Here is a 23,915-nt window from a genome sequence, read left to right as displayed (position 1 = left end):
TAATTATGTAATGTTGTTTTTTCTATCACTTGACGCTACTGTACACAAAACCGTATTCACGATTTACGGAAATAACTACAAATCAGGAGTTTTGAGTTCTCCAAGATCTTCAAGTACGATTTCCGCTTTCACGAGCTCTAAAAAAGTACGAGAACTGGAAACGAACCTTTGGTCATCTACAGAAGCATATGGGGAAAAAATAGTTGCCTCGGCGAGAGGTGCAACATCAGGATCTGCCGACGAACAGGTATTTTATATGCTTTGTTGGCATTTTGCTCCTAACAACAAATATGTTTGTTTATTTATTCAAATAATAACATGTATTCCTAAACAACTCTGAAGGACGAAATGGAATCTTTAGTGGGTATGGCATCCGCACCTGGGAACGCTTTTGACAACAGCGGTAAAGGTGTAAATATGACGTCGATGGCTTCTAAGCGAAAAGTAGTCGCTCCTGTCAATGCCCTTGATGAGGCCTTCAGGGTGCCATTTAAATATGGTTGGAAAAGGGAATTGGTGAGTGAATTTAAAACACTACCAGTTCGGTTGAGATTGAATGCAATGCTTTATTTTGTTTTAGGTTTATCGCGCGAATTTAGATGGCAACAGTAAAGATAAAGGTGAGGTTTATTACATTACACCAGCCGGCAAAAAGCTTCGAACACGTAATGATATCGTCATGGCACTGCACGATGGATTAACGTTAGACAATTTCACGTTCATTAAAGACCCCGTTGGTGGCTCACCAGACGAAGAAATTATACGGTTAGCCCTGCTTAGATCCTATAAATAAATCATCGAATTTAAAATAACATTTTTCATGCAGAAGTGCTAAATCCTATGGATCGACGCCCCGACGTTCACTAAACTCCCTACCTGTACCAGAACCTCTTCCTGACAACAATTTGGGTAAACGAATCCCAAAACCTAAAATGCCCAAGGGTGCAAGTCCTCCGCCGTCTGCGGCGTTGGTACGTGCATCCGTCGCTCCGTCTCGTACACCTCCTTCTTCGCGCTCTAATTCGCAAACCTCGCCTAAATCAAGTGGAATATTGACTGGTTCCCGAGGACCGGCACTCGTTGCGACAGGATTGAAACCGAATGAAAACTCCTTTGTCTCAGCAAAGGCTGGAAAAGCTAAAAACAAGTAAGTACTATTCCGTAACTTTCAAACGCTAAAAATTTAGCTCCGTTGTTAAATATGGTATATTAATTTTTAAGCATTTGACTAGTACCAATATTTCCATTTCATAAAAGCAACTCATTCATTTTGACCTAAACCCTCCCTTCCACCCCTTTTCACCTCAAAACAAATGATGACTGTTTGGGATCTGCGGAATGATTTAATCCTCTTCGTTCAGAGTGGAAACGTGTACCATCCAGTGTCTGCCGGCGATGGGAATGATTCCCCAGCTACAATGCATCTCGTGTCTTTGCATGTATCATCCGGAGTGCGTTGACGTTACAACAGCCGAAATTCTAGCCCGACGATTTACCTGCAAGGTGAGAAATATTCTCAGGTAGTCCTGTCACGATTGGAGAACTTTTGTCTATTTCTCGCTTTTTAAGATATGCGCAGAAGAACTGTCTGCAGTTACGGAGGTAGAAGGTGTCGCACCCCTTGCTAAGTATACAGTTAATTCATCGGTTACAAGCATGCCTCTAGCTACGCAAACGATAAGCAATGGAAATTCTACAGCCCCACAGATGGATAAACAGAAGAAACCAACACCTCCACAGCAACCACCAAAAGTCGGTCCGGGAACTCCCAGAAATGGAGGAAAAGAACCTCCTCCACAAGATGTAATAGTAGTGGGCAATCACCAATTCGTAGTAGTCCCGAAGGGGAAGCCATCGACCGCGAAGAATAAGAAAAATTCAAAACTTTCTCAATTTCAACAATCCCAACCTACTTCACAGCCAGTAGTGTAAGTATCATCGCCCCTGTTTGTCAAGTTGTACATGATGCAAGTTTTTTAGTTGCCCATCACTGGATATTTACAACAATCCAATCGTGTTTTTTTGTTTAATTTCAGGAGTGCTTGCTAGATACACTCCCATCCACAGATCCCAACACGGTCGCTCTTGATCAATGTCCTTTCCTTCCTTTTTCATTCATCCTTTAAATCCTTGATTATGATTATGTATAGAAATATTGATAGCGTTTTATCAATCTACGCATTGTTGTTTTCTTTTTCACAGGTCAGAGGATTTACGAAAATCGGTTGGAAGCACGAAGCTAACAACTAACCACAGTAATAATCGCAGTTTTATTGCTGCCGATCTAGCTGCAATACGAAACGAAACTGGTGTTCCACGAAATTCTTCACTTGCTGCCGGAACTGAACAAAATCGTCTGTTTGCTTCAAACTTCTTTTCAAACGTATCGATCGGTTACGACGTGCTTCAACAGACTTTCCAGTACCTGAAAGTGCAGGTGAGCAAGCATGTGTTTTTTCTCACAATAATATAAGCATCCTATGTTTAATTTTCGAATTGCTACAACGGGATTACAAATCTATAAAAGGAGACGGAAATAATACGGTGAACGAGAAAATATTTTCACATAGCCTATCTGATTTCAGTTCTTAACACCGCACGTAGTTTGAATTTCTACATCCCATACGGGACAGTTGCAGTGGTGACAAAGTACAAATGCTCTTTACATATTTGCTTCAAAATGTTCTCCAAGCAAAAACATCTGAAAGTGATGCTTTCGTACCATTCGACAGGGGGATGTTCGGTGAAGGTCGAGTGAACTTCATTCGATACGATTTTTTTTTCGTTTCTGTTCTCGGCTTATACCGTTTTCGTTTTCGAGTGAATCTAACACCGAGTAAAACGAACATGCGGTACATTTATAGCGACCCTTAAGCGGCCCTTACACGAGACAATAGTATTGTCAATACAAGGAGTATTGACAATACTTTTGATCATTCACATTGGATTGACGAAAATATTGTCAAAAAATCAAAACTGCTCATCAATCCTACAATACTTTCTCCTCAGAGAGGAAACAGTTAAATATGTACAATGACCTCTTCTCTCAATGTTTCAATATTCAGTTGCAATATTTGAAGATCCAAACGCTTGATTTTTTCAAAAAACGCGGACTCAAGTTACCAAGCCGATTGAATTGACGGTATTGACAACACTTTGGATTGACAATTTTATTGTCACGTGTAAGGGCCGCTCTTGAGTTACTTTTTTTTATAAAGTTTTTTGCTTTTGCTGGCCGTTTTAAAATAGAAAAGTATTTTTTTTTGCTGGATCTTTTTTTATTTTTGTAGTTGTCTCCTTGTCCAGTTTATCACATGGCTTACCGCAGTGAACATCTTTTTGGCAATATTGACATGTGGCCATCTGATTGTCATAGGTAACACGTGATTTGCACGGGATTCTTGTATCCTGACCGAAAGTCACATAAGAAGGTATAGTCCTCTTCAAGCGTATGCGTAACAAACGTACGCCATTTAAAATACCGGGGAAAAAGTTCTTCCACTTTTCTTTTTCGATAGAGAGAATCTCTCCGTATTGGGACATAGTTTTGCGAATATAAGGATCGATGACGCTTGAGGGAAGATCATGCACACGCACTTCTATAGCACTATCTTCCATATATACTGGAATGTTGTATTTGTTTGTTTGTTTATTTAGGTATAATCAACAGACACAAAATGATCCTAATGATAATTTCTAGTAATATATAAAAAATTTCCAAGTATCCTACAGCGTGATAGATTGAAGTCAAATCCTGATGGAACGCGGTTGAATGATCTCTGCGAGCAAATAATAGCATTGTTAGCACCGTCGTAAAGGAAGTCGAAGAAATGTACTGTTGCGAAGAGCCCGGGGTCGGACGTTGATATTAATTTCGCGGAGCAAAGCAGGGCAGTCAATCATATCGGTCAGAACATTTGCTATCAATAAAGCACGTGCAACATCTAGACGAACTTGTAGTGTATCGAGACCGATTAATAACCCGCGACTTTCGTAGCTTGGTAGTTGGTGAGGATTGTTCCACGGTAAGCGCCGTAGGGCGAAGCGAATGAATCTACGTTGTATCGATTCGATTCTATTAGCTCCGTTTATGTAGTGAGGGTTCCAAATGACAGAACAGTACTCCAAGGATGAACGAACAAGCGAGCAAAACAGAGATTTTAAACAGTGCACGTCTGTAAAATGTTTAGCCATCCTCATTACAAATCCTAGGCTGCGAGAAGCTTTAGAAACGATGTAGCTGATGTGTTGCTTGAATGTCAGTTGCTCATCGAGACAGACACCAAGGTCTTTAACACACGTCGTTCTGACTATCGGGAATCCTTCCAGAAAGTAATCAAAATGAAATGGCTCTTTCTTCTTCGAGAACGTGATGGTCGAGCATTTGTCAGGATTCAATTTCATACGGTTTAATTTACACTACTCGGCGAAGCTCAACAACTGTCGTTGAAGAAAACCTGCATCTTCTGGGCTTCGAATGTAATAGTAGATCTTAACGTCATCGGCAAACTAGAGTAAAGTTGATGTCGTTGAAATACAGTAAAAATATTAAAGGCCCGGGATGGCTACCCTGCGGAATTCCGGACGAAGCGATAAACTCATTGGAAACGTGATCGCCGATTTTCACTGCTAAACGACTATCTATAATATATGACTGCAGCCACCGAAGGATGTTAGAGCCGAATCCAAGGCTTTCCAATTTATCAATTGTTATATTGTGGTTTATTATATCAAAGGCAGCAGAGAGATCGGTGTAAATAGCGTCTGTTCGTAAACCTTTCGACATACCATCAGTCACGTAGAACATGAATGACAATAGGTTGGTGGTCGTGGAGCGCTTAGGCATAAAACCATGTTGAGTGTCAACAATATATTGTTTGCAGTGGTTGAAAATCCAGAATAACCTTTTCAAATAGTTTAGGAACTGCACTAAGCGATGTGATGCCACGGTAATTGTTCACGTCTTTTTTGTCACCTTTCTTATACACTGGGAACATAAAAGAAGATTTCCATAAGTTGGGAAAAACTTCTATAGAGAGTGACATCCGAAATAGTCGACAAAGGGGAGAAATTACACCAGTCGAGCAATTTTTCAATATAACTACCGGTAAGCCGTCAGGGCCAGAGGAGGTAGACGACTTCATGCAAGCGATTGCCGTCCGAATCGAATCCTCGTCAATATGAATGAGATTTAAAGAATTATTAGATTCTGGAACGTTGAGCGCGGCGAGTGTAATTTTAATATTTAATGTTTTCGTGCTCCACATAGTGCACATTGTTATTGTCTTTTGCGAATTGAATTGCATCAAACTCTTTATAAAACTGGATGTAAACCACATTATTTGTCTTATTGCATTGAAGTAAACGCACACGTTTAATGTCAAGATGCATTTGCTCCTTAAGCACACCTAGTTCTCGTATCGAAGGTCGAATTTTGCACTACCTGAAGTGAACAATAATTGTATTCTTTTGTAGCAGCGGTAGCTTTTGTTCTTTTGGTTCACTCATTTCGAGATCGTTATATTGTTCACTACACAATACTGTACTTGGTTTCTTCCGTCCCGAACGTAAGCGGTTTTGTTTTATCAACTGACTTGAATGAGATGTGAAAGCGAACTGCTCTTGGGTTATTTATTTATGGGTGTACGTTGTTTGGCTGAAAATTGTTTGGCATAAATTTGTTTGACATAATGTCATTTGGCGTAAAATAAAAATACATACTGTTTCATTTGGCATAATTGTTGTTGTGCATAATTTTCATTTGGCATATTTTCTTTATTTTCGATTTGTTCTGAGAGTACTTTAAAATGCTGAATACAGAACGGCCGAAAACACTTGAATTACAGGTTTTCCGATTTCGCTAATCGGAAAACCTGTCTTTGCCTTGTCCTCGTGGTATAAAAACTAGAAAATAAATTAAAATTGGCTGTCTTCTAATGCGAGACCAAACGAGTGGATTACAAGTTTGCGTGCGGGGGCCGCCGCTTCCGATGGCTTCGCTTATGTGGTTGCGCCACATTGATAGACATGTAATAAATATTCACTTAAAAATCGAATGTAAAAATGCCAAAGGAAAGACAGTGCTAACTGGTGAACGGTTATATTAACAATGAAAAAATCTTATATCACTATGATCAACTGCCCCTTCGATCTACATCTTCAACACCCCCTCTCAGTTGATATCTTCCAGTCCAAGTTTTCTGCGAAATTCAATGAACTGAGGCGCAGGCAGTGACTTCGTTAGCATATCCGCTTTGTGCTGTTTAGTCGCTATGTACACCAATTCAATTTTGATCTAGAGCGACCCCAGGTTCCTAAAACAAACACATCAAAAGTTGTTTGGGCGACTCTGGGTCAGCTCTCGGGCTGCTCTGATCAATAAACGAAAACGGTATATGATGATGAATAATCAACTGCTCCTTCGATCTACATCTTCAACAAAAAATCAAGCAATAATCGGAAAACCTGTAATCCAAGTGTTTTCGGCTGTTATGTATTTCAGCCTTTCAAAGTACTCCGAGAACAAATCGAATATCTGAAGAAAATATGCACAATTGAAATTATGCCAAATTAAACAGTAGGGTAAGGGCTCCCTATTTCATCTCATTTGTAAGGACGTCGCCTTCAAACCGAGGGGGACGACAGATCTAGTTTTTTCAAATAAAATACAAAAAGTCAATGGAAAGCGAAAAAAACTACATCTATCCAAACATCTAGATCGATCCGTTTGAAAGCGTTTCTAACCGTGTAAAAGAAAGTCAAAGAACATATGATCTCTTAAAAAGTTTCTGTTACTGGTCTTGACATTCACTGAGTGTCAACATTGATTCGTCAGCAGATTGGTAAAATGAAATTATGGTTAAACAACATTGAAAATTTTTTCTCTTAGTAGCTGGGAGCATGAAGATGGAATATATTTCAATTTATTGTAGCCCTTTGAAGGTTTACCCAAAGATATCTCTGTCTGTGATATTAAACTGGTTTTATATTTTGTTAGATGCTAAGACTTGCAATTTTTATGTTTAGAAACGTTTTTCATTAATACTGAAGCCAAAACTGAATAAAGCTGTGTTTATTATGGTATTGAAAATCTTATAGAAAGGATAACAATTCATTTTTTTTACTTTAATACAGATTAACAGCAAACTACATACTTATTTACTTCACGATTTCCCTTCTAGCATATTTTGAAGGTTTGCAGACGTTAAAACAAATCAGACAATGGAACGTCTCTACAAGAGAAACCACAGTGTACGATGTAGATGAAATTCGGAATAATTTTTGGTTCGAGTTGAATATAGAAACTGTGGAAAATGAGGCAGATATTAAACGAGAATGGCCAACATTCCGACAGGATATGGCAGATAATCCGGAGCATACGCTCTCGGTGTGTGGGTTAGCTATGCACCAGAATATAACAAAACTGATTTTACAGGACGATAGTTCACAACTCCCGAACTGTCTGCATCTGGCATCTTCATGTGACATTTGTAACTTTCAGGCGAGGGGGACGACACTAAAAAACTGCACTTCGCTTCGATTAGGCTTTTTCACGCTACATACGATTATGCACACTTTCCTTCTCTTTGCTACACATAGTAGCGGTTGAATACGGATCGATCGTCTTTTCTTGGATTTTTGCTGGTTAACAACATAATCATGGAGATATGATGTATCGTAATAGGCCATGAAACCTGAAAGCGAGGGGGACGACAGATCTGGTTTTTTCAAATAAAATACAAAAAGTCAATGGAAAGCGAAAAAAACTACATCTATCCAAACATCTAGATCGATCCGTTTGAAAGCGTTTCTAACCGTGTAAAAGAAAGTCAAAGAACATATGATCTCTTAAAAAGTTTCTGTTACTGGTCTTGACATTCACTGAGTGTCAACATTGATTCGTCAGCAGATTGGTAAAATGAAATTATGGTTAAACAACATTGAAAATTTTTTCTCTTAGTAGCTGGGAGCATGAAGATGGAATATATTTCAATTTATTGTAGCCCTTTGAAGGTTTACCCAAAGATATCTCTGTCTGTGATATTAAACTGGTTTTATATTTTGTTAGATGCTAAGACTTGCAATTTTTATGTTTAGAAACGTTTTTCATTAATACTGAAGCCAAAACTGAATAAAGCTGTGTTTAATATGGTATTGAAAATCTTATAGAAAGGATAACAATTCATTTTTTTTTACTTTAATACAGATTAACAGCAAACTACATACTTATTTACTTCACGATTTCCCTTCTAGCATATTTTGAAGGTTTGCAGACGTTAAAACAAATCAGACAATGGAACGTCTCTACAAGAGAAACCACACAGTGTACGATGTAGATGAAATTCGGAATAATTTTTGGTTCGAGTTGAATATAGAAACTGTGGAAAATGAGGCAGATATTAAACGAGAATGGCCAACATTCCGACAGGATATGGCAGATAATCCGGAGCATACGCTCTCGGTGTGTGGGTTAGCTATGCACCAGAATATAACAAAACTGATTTTACAGGACGATAGTTCACAACTCCCGAACTGTCTGCATCTGGCATCTTCATGTGACATTTGTAACTTTCAGGTTTCATGGCCTATTACGATACATCATATCTCCATGATTATGTTGTTAACCAGCAAAAATCCAAGAAAAGACGATCGATCCGTATTCAACCGCTACTATGTGTAGCAAAGAGAAGGAAAGTGTGCATAATCGTATGTAGCGTGAAAAAGCCTAATCGAAGCGAAGTGCAGTTTTTTAGTGTCGTCCCCCTCGCTTCAAACCCCGATTTAGCCACTAAAATCACTGTAACTATTTCATATTACTGCTTCATTCGCCTTGCTCCACGTTGAAAATTGATTCACATTCCTTGAAAATTCAACTAATATTTATAAAACAGCTAAAAACACTAATGATGTTTCCACTACTCTGCTCCTAATTTCATCTCAATGGATTTTTATCCATCCTATCGTTGATCTTTTATTCATCCTATGAATTAGCAATGGCGACAGCAATCAAAACAAAATATTCCACTATTACACTCTCACCCGCATACGCATGGCTGCCAGATGGCTGACTAAACGCTGCCAGCTGGAAAAATATGGCTGGGCAGACATTCTGGTGACCGACTGCCTTACCGCTGCCACATATACAACTCAAACAATACAACCGTACCCACCAGGATTTTTCCACATTATTATTATTGGTAAAAAATTTACTCGTTGAATTATCTAATTAATGGGGCAATGACTTACGAAAATCTAAAGAACTATCTTTTAACATCATTTTATTAGTGAAAACAGATAGAACAGATATAGACTTTCTATGCAAAGTAATACATATTTTCTATGAAAATACCTGGCATCTCTGTGCACAGCCGATGAAACACACACACTTCACAGCGTTATGTTGGCGTATAGCGGAATGAAACCAGTGCTACTAGATTTGCCACAATGGTTATTTCATTAGTATTTAACACGTTCTTTCTGGTAATATTCGAAGCAGAAACAGTTTTATTGAAATATTAATATCAATAATATAATTAAACTAATGTCACGGATACCAAAAACATACTTTTTGATGATAATTTGAAGAAAATAAACAATTTTTGTTTTGTAACATTATGAGATAACTTGGCAACTTTGCGAAACCAAATGAGATGAAAACAAAGCGCAATCAAGTGAACGAAGTGAAAAACTTTCATCTCATAGTTTTGAAGATTTTTATTGCTTGTCGGGTAAATTTTGAAGTTTTTAATCGTTAACTAAACAAGTGGCAAGTGAACATAACTAATTATGAAGTCATCCAGCATTCAATGGTAGTGTAATTGTGCGAAATAGTGATCATGTTTTGAGACGAATCGATTAGTAGATATTCAGAAACATGACGAACTGTAAATCTTGAGACGAAAGTGTGTACTAAATTGAAAAATGAGTTTATTTTATATGAAAAAAACGATCACCGAAGAATTTAAAACCATTTCTTTCAATAGGAAAGTGTGACAATAGCTTTTCAAATCATTTTAAAACATTTCACAGTTTGCTTCCGGTAGGTTTTAAAATATTATTCATGATCAAAGTTATGAGGTGAAGGGATGAGATGGAAATAGGAGCTCAGATGAAATAGGGAGCCGTTGCTCTATGTCTTTTTATTTTATGCCAAATGAAATTCTGCCAAACAGATTAATGCCTAACAAAATTTATGCCAAACAAATTTCGTACATCCCTTATTTATTGCTAAGGGGGTTTCTTGTTTGCAAGTTGAGCTACGGTTTGAATGACATCATAGTTTTGGAAAACAAGCATATTATATTATTCAAATGTTCTCAAATAGTATTTTTAAAGAATCTAGCAGAGGATAGGGCATACCTCAGAGTATAGGGCATAATCTCAATCAAAACACGATGATTATATGTGAAATTTCTATGGTATTACATTAGGTTCTTCCACGATGATAGTAGATCCTGTTCAATATGTAATCTTTGTTATATTTTTTTCATTACGAATATGGGAGTACGGGTAACATACATACAGTATGACTTCGTCAGTAGGGTGTCGAGAGAAAATATGGTCCGCGGGAACTGCATTATTACGGGCAGACAAGTTTGTGGGTATGAGAATATCATTGAACTAATAGATTTTAAAATACATTACCCTGCGGCCCTGCTCGTCGTTTAATTTAGGATAGCAGGACATAATAATCAATATGCAGCGGTTGCTATTTTCCGCTGCAGCACAAAGTACTGTTTTTATCGCAGTCAAATTCATTTTAATTCCAATAAATAAAGCAGATTGCAATAAAAATGAACAAATTATTTTGATGTAAATTTTTATGCGATGGTAATTCATGAGTGCAAAGTCGTACGCAACGATGATTTTGAACGGAAAATTAAATTGTGAAATATTTATGATTATTTATGACAGCTCTTAGGTACAGAATAAGTTTCGCGTGAACTTTCACGCTTCTTAAGAGTACGAGTTGAACTTTTGGCAACTTGAAAGTACGGAACAAATTCTGCGTAAACTTTCCCACTGCATGTGAGCTGAACAAAGTATTATATAAGCTACTTAGAAGTTTATGCGGCTGCGTCGCGCGAACTTTCAAGTGTGGGTATACTTGAAAAATGGGCTACTATTCATAAGCTTCGTAAGCTGCTTAAACTAAATCAGTCCCCTTTATCCAAACTTTTAATTAATTGGAAACTCAGAAGTTAAATAATTGTGGATCAGCTAATTTTGCTTATCCATTACTTAACATTGAGGCATTCGCTTCGAGTTTTTGCGTCATTATAACAGCAGTATTGTAAATTTTTCGAGCGATTTTGGTTGTGATATTGCAGCAGTAGCGCAGCTATTGCATTCGATTTCACCACAATTAGAACAGATATTCTTCACAGTTTTGCGAATAGCCTAAGGCAGTTCGAAATTTTATATGAGGAATGGATAATAAAACTGGAATGTAAACAAACGTATCTCCAGAAAGCAAGCTTCATTTATTTGAACAGTTCCGTTTTTTTTTGTTATAGAGCAACCGCTTCCTATTTCATCTATTACACCACTATTCAATGTTGAATGGCATCATAATTAGTAATGTTTACTTTTTACTTGTTTAATTAACGATTGAAAATTTACACTTAATTTACTTGATTGTGCCTTGTTTTCATCTCATATCGTATCGCAAGGCTGCCAAGTTTTCTCATAATGTTAATCAATATTTTTTTTCTCTAAATTACCATCACAAGTATTTTTATTTTTTTGGTATCCATGACATTAGTTTAATTATGTTATTGATATTTATATTTCAATAAAACTGTTTTGGCTTCGAATATTACTATAAAGTGAGTGTTAAATACTCATGGAATAACCATTATGGCAAATCTAGCAGCACTGGTTGCATTCCGATATGTCAACATAAAGGATTATTCACACATATCCGGTCCGGTTCAGTGCCGGCACAACACCGTGCACGGATACTGATATTATTTCATTCGTTTTCTATGCGCGCATTCACACCTATCCAGCACAGTGCCGTTTCAGTGCAGCTCGCCGTCAGTGTCGCGTCCGTCCGGCAAACTCAAATTCGTCGTCACCGATATTTTTCATTTTCACTGAAGTCGGTATGTCATTGCATTGGCTGTGCCGGAACGGAAACAGCACGGAAACGGAACGGAAGGGTACCGATAAAAAAGAACACTGACGGCGCACTGAAGGCACTTTCACTGAACCGTCACGGAACTGAAATGTGTGAATAGTCCTTAACGCTGTTAAGTGTGTGTGTTTCATCGGCTGTGCATCTAATATTTTCATATTTTTAAAAGGGCTTAGGGCATATTCAGTAGTGTTCTAGTTCTAGATGCATAATTTATGTCAGTTACAAAATTTAAATCTGGATTATAACAAGAAAAACTGGCAGCCCAAGTAGTGTTTTACTCGTGTTTCAAATATACAAAAAATAGAACGGCATCGTTGACCAGTTTTGAATTTGACAGAAGAACTGGTCGAATAAATAAAACTAGAACGGCTTGCTGGGGATACGTTTGTTCCAGTTTCTGTTCTATTATAGATCTTCCATATAGAACTTCTAGCTGCTGAATTTGCTCTAACCTTCTAGTAAAATTTTAAATGTAAAACGAAAACGACCCAATAATTTTTATATTTCGAATTGGTTCTGAAAATATCGACGAATTTTGACAATTTGAACTTGAGAGTGTAATAGTGCAATATTTTGTTTTGATTGCTATCGTTGATTAATAGGATGAATATAGGAACAACGGTACACTCAGAAAAATGTTACGGTAACAGTTACTATATAGAGGGCCAACCTGACCATGCGAGTATAGTGGTTTTCAGCCGACTATTAAATAAGATGATTTCAACAATGGTCAAGTTCGTGTTTACTATAAATGGTATCGGCTCTAGAATAGTAATATTGAACTGTATATTGTATGAATAACTAATACGATTGAGATGGTTAGGCTAACCATGACCGAATCTTTATTTACATTGTGGTTTTCGCTATAACCAGAGCCATGGTATTTTTGACATTTCACTTCTAGTTATTTCGAAACTAAAGGCAGTGGTTGATTCAACAATGCTGAAGATCAGCAAAACATGAGCTAATGTTAAAAAGTTTTATGAATTTGAATTCTAGAACAAGAACAACAAAATAGTTTCATTGAATTCTATTTTATCTTTGCATCAAATCAAATGATGATGAGCCTGGTGAAATATTGATTATCAACGTAGACACGGAGCAGCATTGCTTGGTTGCAACTGTTGATCCCAGGCTCTGTTCGGTGAAGTTTTTCCTGAAGTAGGAATGGGCAGCATGGAAGAATTAATAGCCAAGTCCAGATGCAAATCTCAAAACCCACCTGCCATATATTGTTATTTTTTTCGTCGGATTCGAGCGATTTGAATCCGGGAATCGGATGATGTTCGTCGTTTTCATCAATCGCTTGATGTTGTTTCTACAGCGACCGATAACAAATAATAAAAATTATACAGGACGTCGATTTCACTAGAAAACTAGTAAGGCTACAAAATTTACTCACCTGCAAGACCTTCCAAATTGCACAATATAAGTCACAATATACATTTTTTTTTTCAAATGTGTTACGAAATTGTCTGCTGTATTGTAACTTTATGTGACAATAACAAAGTACATCCGTTTATTGACAATTGGTATAGTCAGCACAAATGAAAAACATAGTCGGTTAAAAAACACTATACGATAATGTGCTTACTACATAAATTCTGTTGATATGGACTACATGAATAGTGTTTTCAAACTTCATAATTTCTTTTAAACCATGTATCTATTTATTGTAACATTATTATACTGTGGACATATTTACATAGTAGCAATAACTATTTAGCTCCTCGTATATATCAAGCTCCGAGAGCAAGTTCACCTTACTAGAAATTGTGATTTTAACTATTTGTTCTTATATTTGAGATGACTACCATTGTCAGGATGACCATGCCAGAAAAGTCAAAATACAAATAGTTTAGTCAAGTCGTAGTCTTTGTTGTCTAGTAATTTATACAATACAGATGGTGAATAGTCATGTATCATGATTGTTGCTACTATTTAAGCGTATAGTTGAAATGACAATGGAAAACAGGCTACGGTTACTATGGTATTTTGCTCAGTGTAGGATCAATAAAAATACGTTGAGATGAAATTAGTAACAGTAATGAACATACCAGAAGTGTTTTTAGCTGTTTTTTAAATATTAGTTTAATTTTCAAGAAATTTGAATCAGTTCTCAATGTAGAGTAAAGCGAATTAAGCAAAAAATATGAAATAATTATAGTGATTTTAGTGGTTAAATCAGGTTTTTGAGGTAGCGTCCTTACAAATGAGATGAAATAGAGAGCCATTACCCTATTATAATATCAAGATTTGAATTTATTTTATTTTATTTACTTCATAAATTATCCATCTAGAACTAAATCACTCCTAAACATGTTCTTTGGATGGCGCATGCATCTTACGTAGTCGCTCTTAACGACGCACAGTGGTCTAAAACTGGAAAAAGACAGTCAAAAGTCTGTATTGTGCATGCAGTAAAAAATGGGAAGCGACGTCTCCCTCGCCTGAGTATGTTGCTCCAGCGAAGTTCACTGTGCTCCAATGGTATATAGACTGTCATGGGATTTATTAATCACTCATAATTGTACGAAACTTCACTCCCTTGTAATGTTCAATGTTAAACCCATTGATTCCTTCATACATTATCAACTTGAAGCGCATACAGAAAGTGACATTCCATCGTTGTGTTTCGATACTGGAGGCAAGACAATGTATTCATTTTTATTCATTAATGTATACTGGAGGCAAGACAATGTATTCATGAAGCACGTGGTTCATAAACAAGACAACAAAATATGTATAAAGTAACATGATTCTATCAGTTGATGTATAGGAAATGGCAGTTCAACTGACGTCGCTCGGCAACGTCGCTTGGCTAGATTGTCCAGCGAATTGCAGATTAGTGCTGCAGCGGCAATACTGACTTTCACTGATTTTTAAGAGCTAACGTGTCTTCGAGAAAGTTTTACAAGATTATATAACGCTTCTTTCGAAAGTGGCACCTTAATTTTTGTTAAGGAGATAGTACCGTTTTCGAATAAAAAATTTTTTTTTCTCAAAAATAATTTTTTCTCTCATTTTGAAGAAAAAAACGTGCTTAATCCACCTAGCAGTGAGATGATACCTTTTTTATCATCCGCATGTGTTTTTTGCATGAATATTTTTCGGTATTTTAGTTCTAATGACATTAATTTAATGACCGTCGTTTCAAGCGGCAATTTAAAGTTCTATTCATTTATTACCCTGTAATGTCGAAACTGCAAATCGAATCGAATTGGAATCTAAAAGTGTAATAATCGATTGAACATCCCATAATATGTCAAAGTAAGTTCCACTTTAGAGTTTTTCGCCATTATTTACGGTACTTCCAAAACCGGTATTCAGGAAACCAGCGTAAAGGAAAACGATACGTATGACCATAAATTAATATGACGAATAAATTGCAAAAGCTTTAAATTCAACTTTGAAGCTTTTTGGTATTGTCATCTTCTATATCGTTTTGAATTTTAAAAATTCATCACCGCAATCGGAAGCTGGAATCGAATAAAACTCACCAATTTTGTATGGTACCATAAGGAACCGGAATTCGAAAATCGGTGTAGCCCTAGTAAGTTAAATCCACCTCAGGAGTTGTATAGTTAACATTTGATTCAAACTGTTTGAAAATCAGTATAGTCATCTTTGAGAAATCGTAGCGCGAATTAAATTTTTGGGCACCTTCCGAATCGAAAACTGAATACCACTACAACTGAAATAAGTTTATCTGGCTATCCAAATCTGCAAACCCGATAAGCCTGATTAATTTATGTGAAATAAACATTTTTATATTAATCACCCTGTATCTCCGAAACCAAAAGTTGGATCTGACTGAAAAGCAAGATGTTTTATAGGATCTTAGAACTTTTCATTTGAATCTTAGATTATTCTTAGATTTCATTTGAATCTTGGATCGGTTCAGCCATCTACGAGAAAAATGGGTTACACAATTTTAATTTCGTTTCACATTTCATACTGTAGTTTCGGAACCAGAAATCGGATCCAAACATAATTCAGGAACCTTGTTTAGGACGACTTTTCATATGAATCTAAGTTATTAGAAAACGGTTGAGTCATCTTCGAGAAAATTGAGTGAAATTATTTGTCACACACGCATTTGCTGATCTCGACGAACTGATGATATAATTATGGAATAGCTATCAACACAAAAATGCTGCCATCATCTAGTTAACATATGTCATATTCGAACGATTATGTTGCCAAAAACGAACGGTGCTAAAATTGATCCGAGGCTGTACACAGTATTTTTGTTACTTAGAAATAATTGTATGTAACAGTATAAAAAATCGTGTTTCACGTTGCTCCCTAGCATTGCTTTATCATACAATGCACAAAACTTCTACTGCTGGAATAGGGGGAAAAGTCGCTTACCCAAAAATTTACATATCTCCGTTGAAAATGGACGGATTTTAACAATCTATGGTTTGTGCGAAATCTAAGTTTAAATTTTGACAAAAAACTTCGTTTAACTCAAAAAGTAAACATCCAATCTCAAAACCATACAATAGCGTTCTGGGTGACGGGGAGATCTTTCATTCGCGATTAGTTTGATCAAAATCGGTCCAGCCATCTCTGAGATCTCGACCTCTTAGTTGACAACACACACACACACACACACACACACACACACACACACACACACACACACACACACACACACACACACACACACACACACACACACACACGGACATTTGCTCAGTTCGTCGAGCTGAAGCGATTGGTATATGACACTCGGCCTTCCGGGCCTCGGAAAGTTTGAGCGAAATCTATACCTATTTTTATATATATAAAAAAAGGTAAAACGTTCGAAGTATTTCTGCTAAAGATATAAATAATAAAAAAAATATTTTTCGAGATATATTCGCTTAATTTTTTTCCTGAGTAGAATCTATTACCTAAGTATCTACTAAATTTAAAAAAATTAAAAAAATGGAAAAATGTTTTCTAAACAAAATATGATAAAGTATTGTAAAAGTACAAACCTTTACGAAGAGATTCCTTGTTTAAAAGTGTAAATAAATTGAGTTACGTCGAAGCAACACAATTTTTAAGACGAGATGTTGATCGTGTGACGCTCACTGCAAAAGTGAGTTACAGAAATAGCAGACGCGAGACGGCCTCCGTTTCTTAACCATTCATGGTTTCACCATAACCATAGTGAAAATAAGTCACAACAATAGTACTCAAGATATTCTCATTAGAAAATATATTGGATTAGGAATATATTTTCCTATAAGTATTGTAAAAGTTTGCTGCCTTAAGTTGCATATTTCGCTTCGGCATAAGGTTTCCTAGGTAAAAAAAAGGTAAAATGATGTATAACTTCACCAGAACAGAACAAACCTATGCACTACTTTCTACAAAATTATGGAATTTTATATTTTATACAATTATTCTAAACGAAGTATGCATAACAAAATAACTCGAAACAAGTTACGAATGAAAAAACTGATTTTAAGGGGATTGCCATAAAAACGCTTTGTAAAGGGTGATTTTTTAAGAGCTTGAGAACTTTTTTAAACAATAAAACGCATAAAATTTGCAAAATCTCATCGGTTCTTTATTTTAAACGTTAGATTGGTACATGACATTTACTTTTTGAAGATAATTTCATTTAAATGTTGACCGCGGCTGCGTCTTAGGTGGTCCATTCGGAAAGTCCAATTTTGGGCAACTTTTTCGAGCATTTCGGCCGGAATAGCCCGAATTTCTTCGGAAATGTTGTCTTCCAAAGCTGGAATAGTTACTGGCTTATTTCTGTAGACTTTAGACTTGACGTAGCCCCACAAGAAATAGTCTAAAGGCGTCAAATCGCATGATCTTGGTGGCCAACTTACCGGTCCATTTCTTGAGATGAATTGTTCTCCGAAGTTTTCCCTCAAAATGGCCATAGAATCGCGAGCTGTGTGGCATGTAGCGCCATCTTGTTGAAACCACATGTCAACCAAGTTCAGTTCTTCCATTTTTGGCAACAAAAAGTTTGTTAGCATCGAACGATAGCGATCGCCATTCACTGTAACGTTGCGTCCAACAGCATCTTTGAAAAAATACGGTCCAATGATTCCACCAGCGTACAAACCACACCAAACAGTGCATTTTTCGGGATGCATGGGCAGTTCTTGAACGGCTTCTGGTTGCTCTTCACTCCAAATGCGGCAATTTTGCTTATTTACGTAGCCATTCAACCAGAAATGAGCCTCATCGCTGAACAAAATTTGTCGATAAAAAAGCGGATTTTCCGAATGGACCACCTAAGACGCAGCCGCGGTCAACATTTAAATGAAATTATCTTCAAAAAGTAAATGTCATGTACCAATCTAACGTTTAAAATAAAGAACCGATGAGATTTTGCAAATTTTATGCGTTTTATTGTTTAAAAAAGTTCTCAAGCTCTTAAAAAATCACCTGTTATATCCGAAACGGTGCGACCTAGACTTATTATATTTGACAAAGTAAATTATTTCCAATAGTTCTAAAACTTTGTCGAAGAAAAAAAAATTTCCATCTCTTCAGAAAAAAAGTTATGGTTATATTTTTTGTCAAAGTAGGTTATGAACAATTAGGGATAGAATCAAATTACGCGGTACATATTTGTAAATATTTTCTTAAAAGCAACTGAATGCATTAAAAGAACGGTTCGGCAGCTACTGATTTATGTCCACGTTTTTATTGATTCGAACCAATGGTTCCAATGGTCAGCAAATAACATGATTCATATATTGTGTTAAGCTCGATTTAGATTTTCCTCGTTTTATTCGTATTTTCGATGTGAATAACATTTTATAATTTAGGAACTGGATTAAATCTGGATAAGAAGTTGGTTCAATTGGCCATTAACAAGAGCTACGAATTGGAATAGTTTCCACTACAGCTCCGAAGAATATTTTGCTTTGTCATTTTGTTTTTTTTTTTGTTTTTGATTATAGAGGTTTTAACCTTAAGGTCATTCACCTCTTCGGGCCAGAAAAACTTTTTGACCCTATATGCGGGGTTGGGAATCGAACCCAGGTGGGCTGCGTGGAAGGCATCGACTTACTCAACACACAACACCCGTCCCTGATTTGTCACTTTGAATAATTTTTAACATTCATCGCCTTATAATAGCGGAACCAGAAGTCGGATCCGGATAAAGTTTAGAATGTGCTTAGAGTACTATAAGACCTTTACTATTTTTAAACTAATTTTCATGCACTTCTGAGACATCTGGTTTATACAGAACCTATTTTGATTTATTTTTAACTCTAATCTCATCAATACAAATGTTTTCTAAGTTCCAGAGCCAATTTTTTTTTCCTAAATTTCTGTGTCAATGCAGTGCTTAAAAAATTAACACGAAGCTATCATCATTATTTTAGTCTAACTCGAAGCTTTAGCGAACATTTCCACAAACAATTCACATTTAAATCATTCCACGGCATCTAAAACTTCTGAACTAATCTAATTTTCTCTTTTTTAGGAGCTCCTGCGAGCTAGCTGTGTGTGTCGAATGTGGAACCAGGTAGCGAACCACCCCCGGCTGTGGAAAACTGTACGAATGAAGAATTCGCTCGTTAATGATTGGACTGGATTGGCGAATACACTCCAGAATAACGGCACAAAGCATTTAGATTTACGAAAAATGTTGATATCTGCCAATAGCGACGAGATGTGGAGAAATTTTGCGGAAAATATTTCTCATGTAGAGCATCTAGAAAGAATCGATCTCTGTCGATGTTCGTCAGTTGTGGTTGGTAATCTGCTGAAATCAAACCCAAATCTCAAAGTGATCAATGCACTGGCTATCAAAAATGACCCAATGGATTTCTCCAATTTTGAACATGGACGATACCTTCAGGAGCTGAGACTAAAATCTTCTGCAGCGGTTTCGGTGAATAGTGATCTTTCACAACTCGGTTTTCTGGTTAATCTACGACACCTTTCATTGACATCTATCCAAAAACTTGGATCTTCGTCGATTGAAGCTCTGGGTAATTTGATAAATTTAGAATCACTTGAGTTAGGTGAATGTACAGAACTTGGTCCAAACTTTGCAAGTATTTTGACTAGATTAACCAAACTGCAGCGATTGCGTCTAGAAAAAGGTCAAGAAAATTTTCAAATGTTCACAGTTTTAGATGGTATTGCAAAAGTCCCCAGTTTAACGCAACTGGAGTTGATAAACTGTGATGTCAAAGTTGGTTTCGACAAGCACATTAACAAATGTTGCAACATTCGTAAACTGCTCTTGATTCCAACATACGTTTCGCAATCAGCGGCCACAAACCATATGGTGCTTAGTGGAGTGTCGAAACTAAAAGAAACTTTAGAAACCTTCCTCTGGACCGTGACAGTAGAATTACTTCGGGTAACGGAACTCTACATCGATCAGTGTGATACAAAAAACCGCGAAGAAAAAAATAGTCCCGGAGAAAGCATACCAATTCTAAAGCCAGTACCTGGTGTGGATGAATTTCCAATTGCAAACAGCTCTAATCCGCCGGATACACCCGCTCAGGTCGAAATTGTTCCACTTACCACTGTCAATAATATTCTCGATAGGTCATTACCCAAGACAAAATTGAAAATATTAAAGATCCCATTCGCGAGTACATGGAAGCAAGGTATGATTGAACTACCTTAATATCCGGCAGAACAACAGAAACTAATCAAATTAGAATACGCATCGTTTTAACGCTGACATCTAGTGATAATTATCCACATTATTTCTACGTGTACAATTACATGATAGTTTCATTTAGGTGTAAGACACGAACCGGAGAATTATTTTAAGAAAAGGAAGCATTGCTACCCTCATTGTACATAGGAATTCAATGTCACTGATAATCCGAAAAATTGAATTAAGTTTCAATTGAAGATGAGCTTTTCTCCCATTGTGCGAATATTTTTCAAATTGTCCATTAACGGGAGCCATCACAATTGAGACAGCTGATATTGAAAGTGTTGATTGATCAACATTTTATTGGCGACTATGGCACCTTAAATGAAAAAAAAACGTGGTTTTTAATATGAAAATGTTCAAAACTACAAAGTTTTGTTCTATATTGCATTCAAACAAATTAAACATGATGCAATACTGTATAAACTTCTGTTCAGACTAATTTCTTTTTCTTTATTTCATCACGCGTAATCATTTTCACGATAGATCTAAAACGTAGATTATGATACTGAAAATACATGTATAAGAGAACATATAAAAAACATTTTATTATCAAACCCGAAATCCCATGCAGTTTATACTTATTTTAAGAACACTATGTTTTTGTTACAACTGTAGAGTTTTTAACCATGTGATCATTCGCCTTTCCTGTCAGACAAATACTCTGCCCTTACGTACGGGGGTTGAGCATCGAATCCATCACACAGTTTATCATTCACTCCGATTCTGAATTTCGATCGAATGAGAAATTTTACATTCGTTATATCGAATTTTCCAGAACGCAAATTTTCACTTTCGATCGAAATACAAAGTAGGAGTGATTACTTATTAAACATGATCGATTTTCTAACAGAAGTTCCCGTTCATCGATTGTAATAGCCAATTTACTGACAATATGGAGTAATCAAATCAAACCTTAAAATGACCATAATCTACAGGCAAGTCGAGACTTAACGCTCCGAGTAGAAGACGAACTGTTAATGTAAGTAAAATTGGTTATGTGCGTTTATCAAAAATTTGATTGATTTTGAGCATTCAAGTTGTTCACCCCGATTCTATATTTTGATCGGGTATGATAAACTGGAACTCGTTCGAAATACAGAATGAAAATTTCACTATCGATCGAAACACAGCATCGGGGTAAATGATTCTAAAATATTTGATGTAACAAATTAAAAAATTATCGACCCAAAAGTTATATATATATATATATATATATATATATATATATATATATATATATATATATATATATATATATATATATATATATATATATATATATATATATATATATATATATATATGTGTGTGTGTTGTTTTTGATAATAGGTTTTTTTTATACATATAAATTCAATAAATTCTTCTATATCAGTTTATAAAATTGTGATCAATCTTCGATCGTTAAATCCATCTCAAATCGCGGATCTCCTGAATGGCCATTGTGTTTGATCGTTTTCAAAAATCCTATATATTCTTCTGGTAGACCGGATTCTTTCGCTCCGGCAAGTATAATTTTCATATAGGTTTTCGATGGTTGTCTTTCGAACGGTCGATGTGCTTCTTCAAAATCTGGTACTGGTGGATTTTTAACTAACTGATACACTCTGCATTCCAGTGTATCTCCCTTGGAATCTATAATCGGCAGAGATAATGCCTTGTAAACTTGATTATGTACACCTTCCTGTCTGTCCAAATCAGGTAGATTAGAGGAATTGATCTCCCAGATAGCACCCCAAACACGTTGACCGGGGGCTTCTATAATAGTGGCGGGAGCACCTTTCCATCGAGCGGCATAATGGAAAAAGTCAACTTTGTAATCCTGGCAACAATGAACTGATTTCAAATTTATAGAAAGTAATGGATAATATTCGTATCAACCTCTAAATATCCAATTCCTTTCCTTACTGCTGTAGGACTTTCCATGAGAATTCTCTTCGACCATAGATTACTTCCAAACGCGAAATAATTGAATGTACTTGTAGTCATCCCAATGATAGCAGCTGAGAATGGCAAATCGAATATTATTTCAAAAAGCTTGTCTATTGCTATACATGAAATCGTCTGGCAAAAGCCTACTAATGCTTACACATGGTGACTATCCCGATCACGTTAGAGAACAACAAGATGAACCTAAAGCGCATTTGATGCAACACATTCGAAGGTCAATGAACGAGAAATATTTTAATATATATTGTCTGCAGAGCATTCGATCGTACTTCCGGAGGGTATCGCATCTATTTATTTCACATCCGAAAGAAACATTTATTTAGTCTTATTCACCTTTTTTATAGATTTCACGACAATCCATTGACCACTTATCACATATATATTACTCTAAATAAGAAATCATAAGATAAATGACTAATATTGTTTATTAACCAATACAGATACCGGAAATAAGATAAGATCTGCGAGAGAATTTTTGGCATACAAAACTTTCCAACGAACTTACTAGTCAAGTTGATACGACTACAGTTACTACAATAATAGATAAGCAGAGACGGTAGATTAGGTAGAGACAATAACTGGAGCAGATTAGACTTGTCAAATAATAAAAGCAATCAAGCTTGACGTCACATAACGTAAATTCGTCGTTTTGCTTCCAAATGGAAAAGGTATTGAGATCTTCATTAAAATTATAGTCATTGGAAGGCTATTGTATTTATTTTTTACAAAAAAATATATTATATTATTGAACAATCCAATCAGCGTGGTCACCACGAGATAGCGTTATGGTGATTGTTTTGGCATATCCCATGTATTTAGAAAAATTTTTGACGAATTTTTCAATTTACTTGAGTTTGAAAGAATGCAGATGGCAAAACCTTACAAATATGGGTAAGAAAAACGATTATTCACGTGTTGTCATCAAACATATGATTTCAAATTGTCCTATACTCTTGACAATCTCGGATGAAATTTGAAATTTTCAGTTCACATACAGATTTGATTTAGATGATAAAACTTGAGTAAATAGACTAGTCATACAACTTTTGATTATAATTTATCAATTAATCTCAAAATCCAACCCAAAAAACAAAAAATGTTCCAGATATGAAAACAGTACCCAACCTCACTTCTTCGAATTTGGTATTTCATGTTACGATT

General features: G+C 36.1%; 2 protein-coding genes and 1 long non-coding RNA gene across 12 annotated transcripts in view; 1 reads left to right on the top strand and 2 right to left on the bottom strand.

Annotated features, from left to right (window-relative positions):
* LOC131435391 (uncharacterized) overlaps nt 1-21,330 on the top strand; it is a 33,383-nt gene extending 12,053 nt beyond the window's left edge. For 5 of the 6 annotated variants that reach the window (XM_058603222.1, XM_058603220.1, XM_058603224.1 and 2 more), the window contains exons 3-10: nt 87-247; nt 343-516; nt 581-765; nt 827-1,147; nt 1,362-1,503; nt 1,570-1,928; nt 2,203-2,437; nt 19,605-21,330. In XM_058603222.1, coding sequence (XP_058459205.1) covers nt 87-247; nt 343-516; nt 581-765; nt 827-1,147; nt 1,362-1,503; nt 1,570-1,928; nt 2,203-2,437; nt 19,605-20,768 — 2,741 coding nt within the window. In that variant the 3' untranslated portion in view covers nt 20,769-21,330. The remainder of the gene's footprint in view (nt 1-86; nt 248-342; nt 517-580; nt 766-826; nt 1,148-1,361; nt 1,504-1,569; nt 1,929-2,202; nt 2,438-19,604) is intronic. The other variant, XM_058603225.1, reaches the window with a different exon arrangement.
* Nucleotides 13,165-13,675, bottom strand: LOC131435399 (uncharacterized). The gene is made up of 3 exons (XR_009230491.1): nt 13,545-13,675; nt 13,365-13,460; nt 13,165-13,298 (listed from the first exon to the last, which is right to left on the bottom strand). It is a non-coding gene; the product is annotated as an uncharacterized LOC131435399 (long non-coding RNA).
* A 790-nt stretch (nt 21,331-22,120) lies between the features above and the next one.
* LOC131435395 (gamma-glutamylcyclotransferase-like) lies at nt 22,121-23,377 on the bottom strand. Of its 5 annotated transcripts, none has more exons than XM_058603236.1 (5): nt 23,199-23,365; nt 23,088-23,141; nt 22,894-22,937; nt 22,686-22,807; nt 22,121-22,626 (listed from the first exon to the last, which is right to left on the bottom strand). In XM_058603236.1, exons 3-5 carry the CDS (start codon nt 22,895-22,897, stop codon nt 22,195-22,197), a joined length of 558 nt encoding a protein of 185 aa, XP_058459219.1. In that variant the 5' UTR covers nt 22,898-22,937; nt 23,088-23,141; nt 23,199-23,365; the 3' UTR covers nt 22,121-22,194. The 5 variants fall into 5 exon arrangements, with proteins under 5 accessions (XP_058459219.1, XP_058459218.1, XP_058459217.1 ...); XM_058603235.1 differs by having other exon boundaries at nt 23,260-23,363; XM_058603234.1 differs by lacking the exon at nt 23,088-23,141 and having other exon boundaries at nt 22,894-23,041; nt 23,260-23,377.
* Between the last annotated feature and the right edge of the window lie 538 nt (nt 23,378-23,915).

The sequence above is a fragment of the Malaya genurostris genome, chromosome 3 (assembly GCF_030247185.1).
Source record: "Malaya genurostris strain Urasoe2022 chromosome 3, Malgen_1.1, whole genome shotgun sequence".
Taxonomy (NCBI): domain Eukaryota; kingdom Metazoa; phylum Arthropoda; class Insecta; order Diptera; family Culicidae; genus Malaya; species Malaya genurostris.
Note: the sequence above shows the minus strand (reverse complement) of the source record. Positions and strands in the feature narration are given on the sequence as shown.

Bases quoted from the DNA above. Each gene is read 5' to 3' on its own strand.
- LOC131435395 (XM_058603234.1), bottom strand. From the start codon at position 22,948: ATGCGCTTTAGGTTCATCTTGTTGTTCTCTAACGTGATCGGGATAGTC. The intron at 22,808-22,893 runs GTAAGCATTAGT...TGCCATTCTCAG, and splicing joins GATCGGGATAGTCACCATGT to CTGCTATCATTGGGATGACT. The intron at 22,627-22,685 runs GTTGATACGAAT...CATTGTTGCCAG, and splicing joins AAGGAATTGGATATTTAGAG to GATTACAAAGTTGACTTTTT.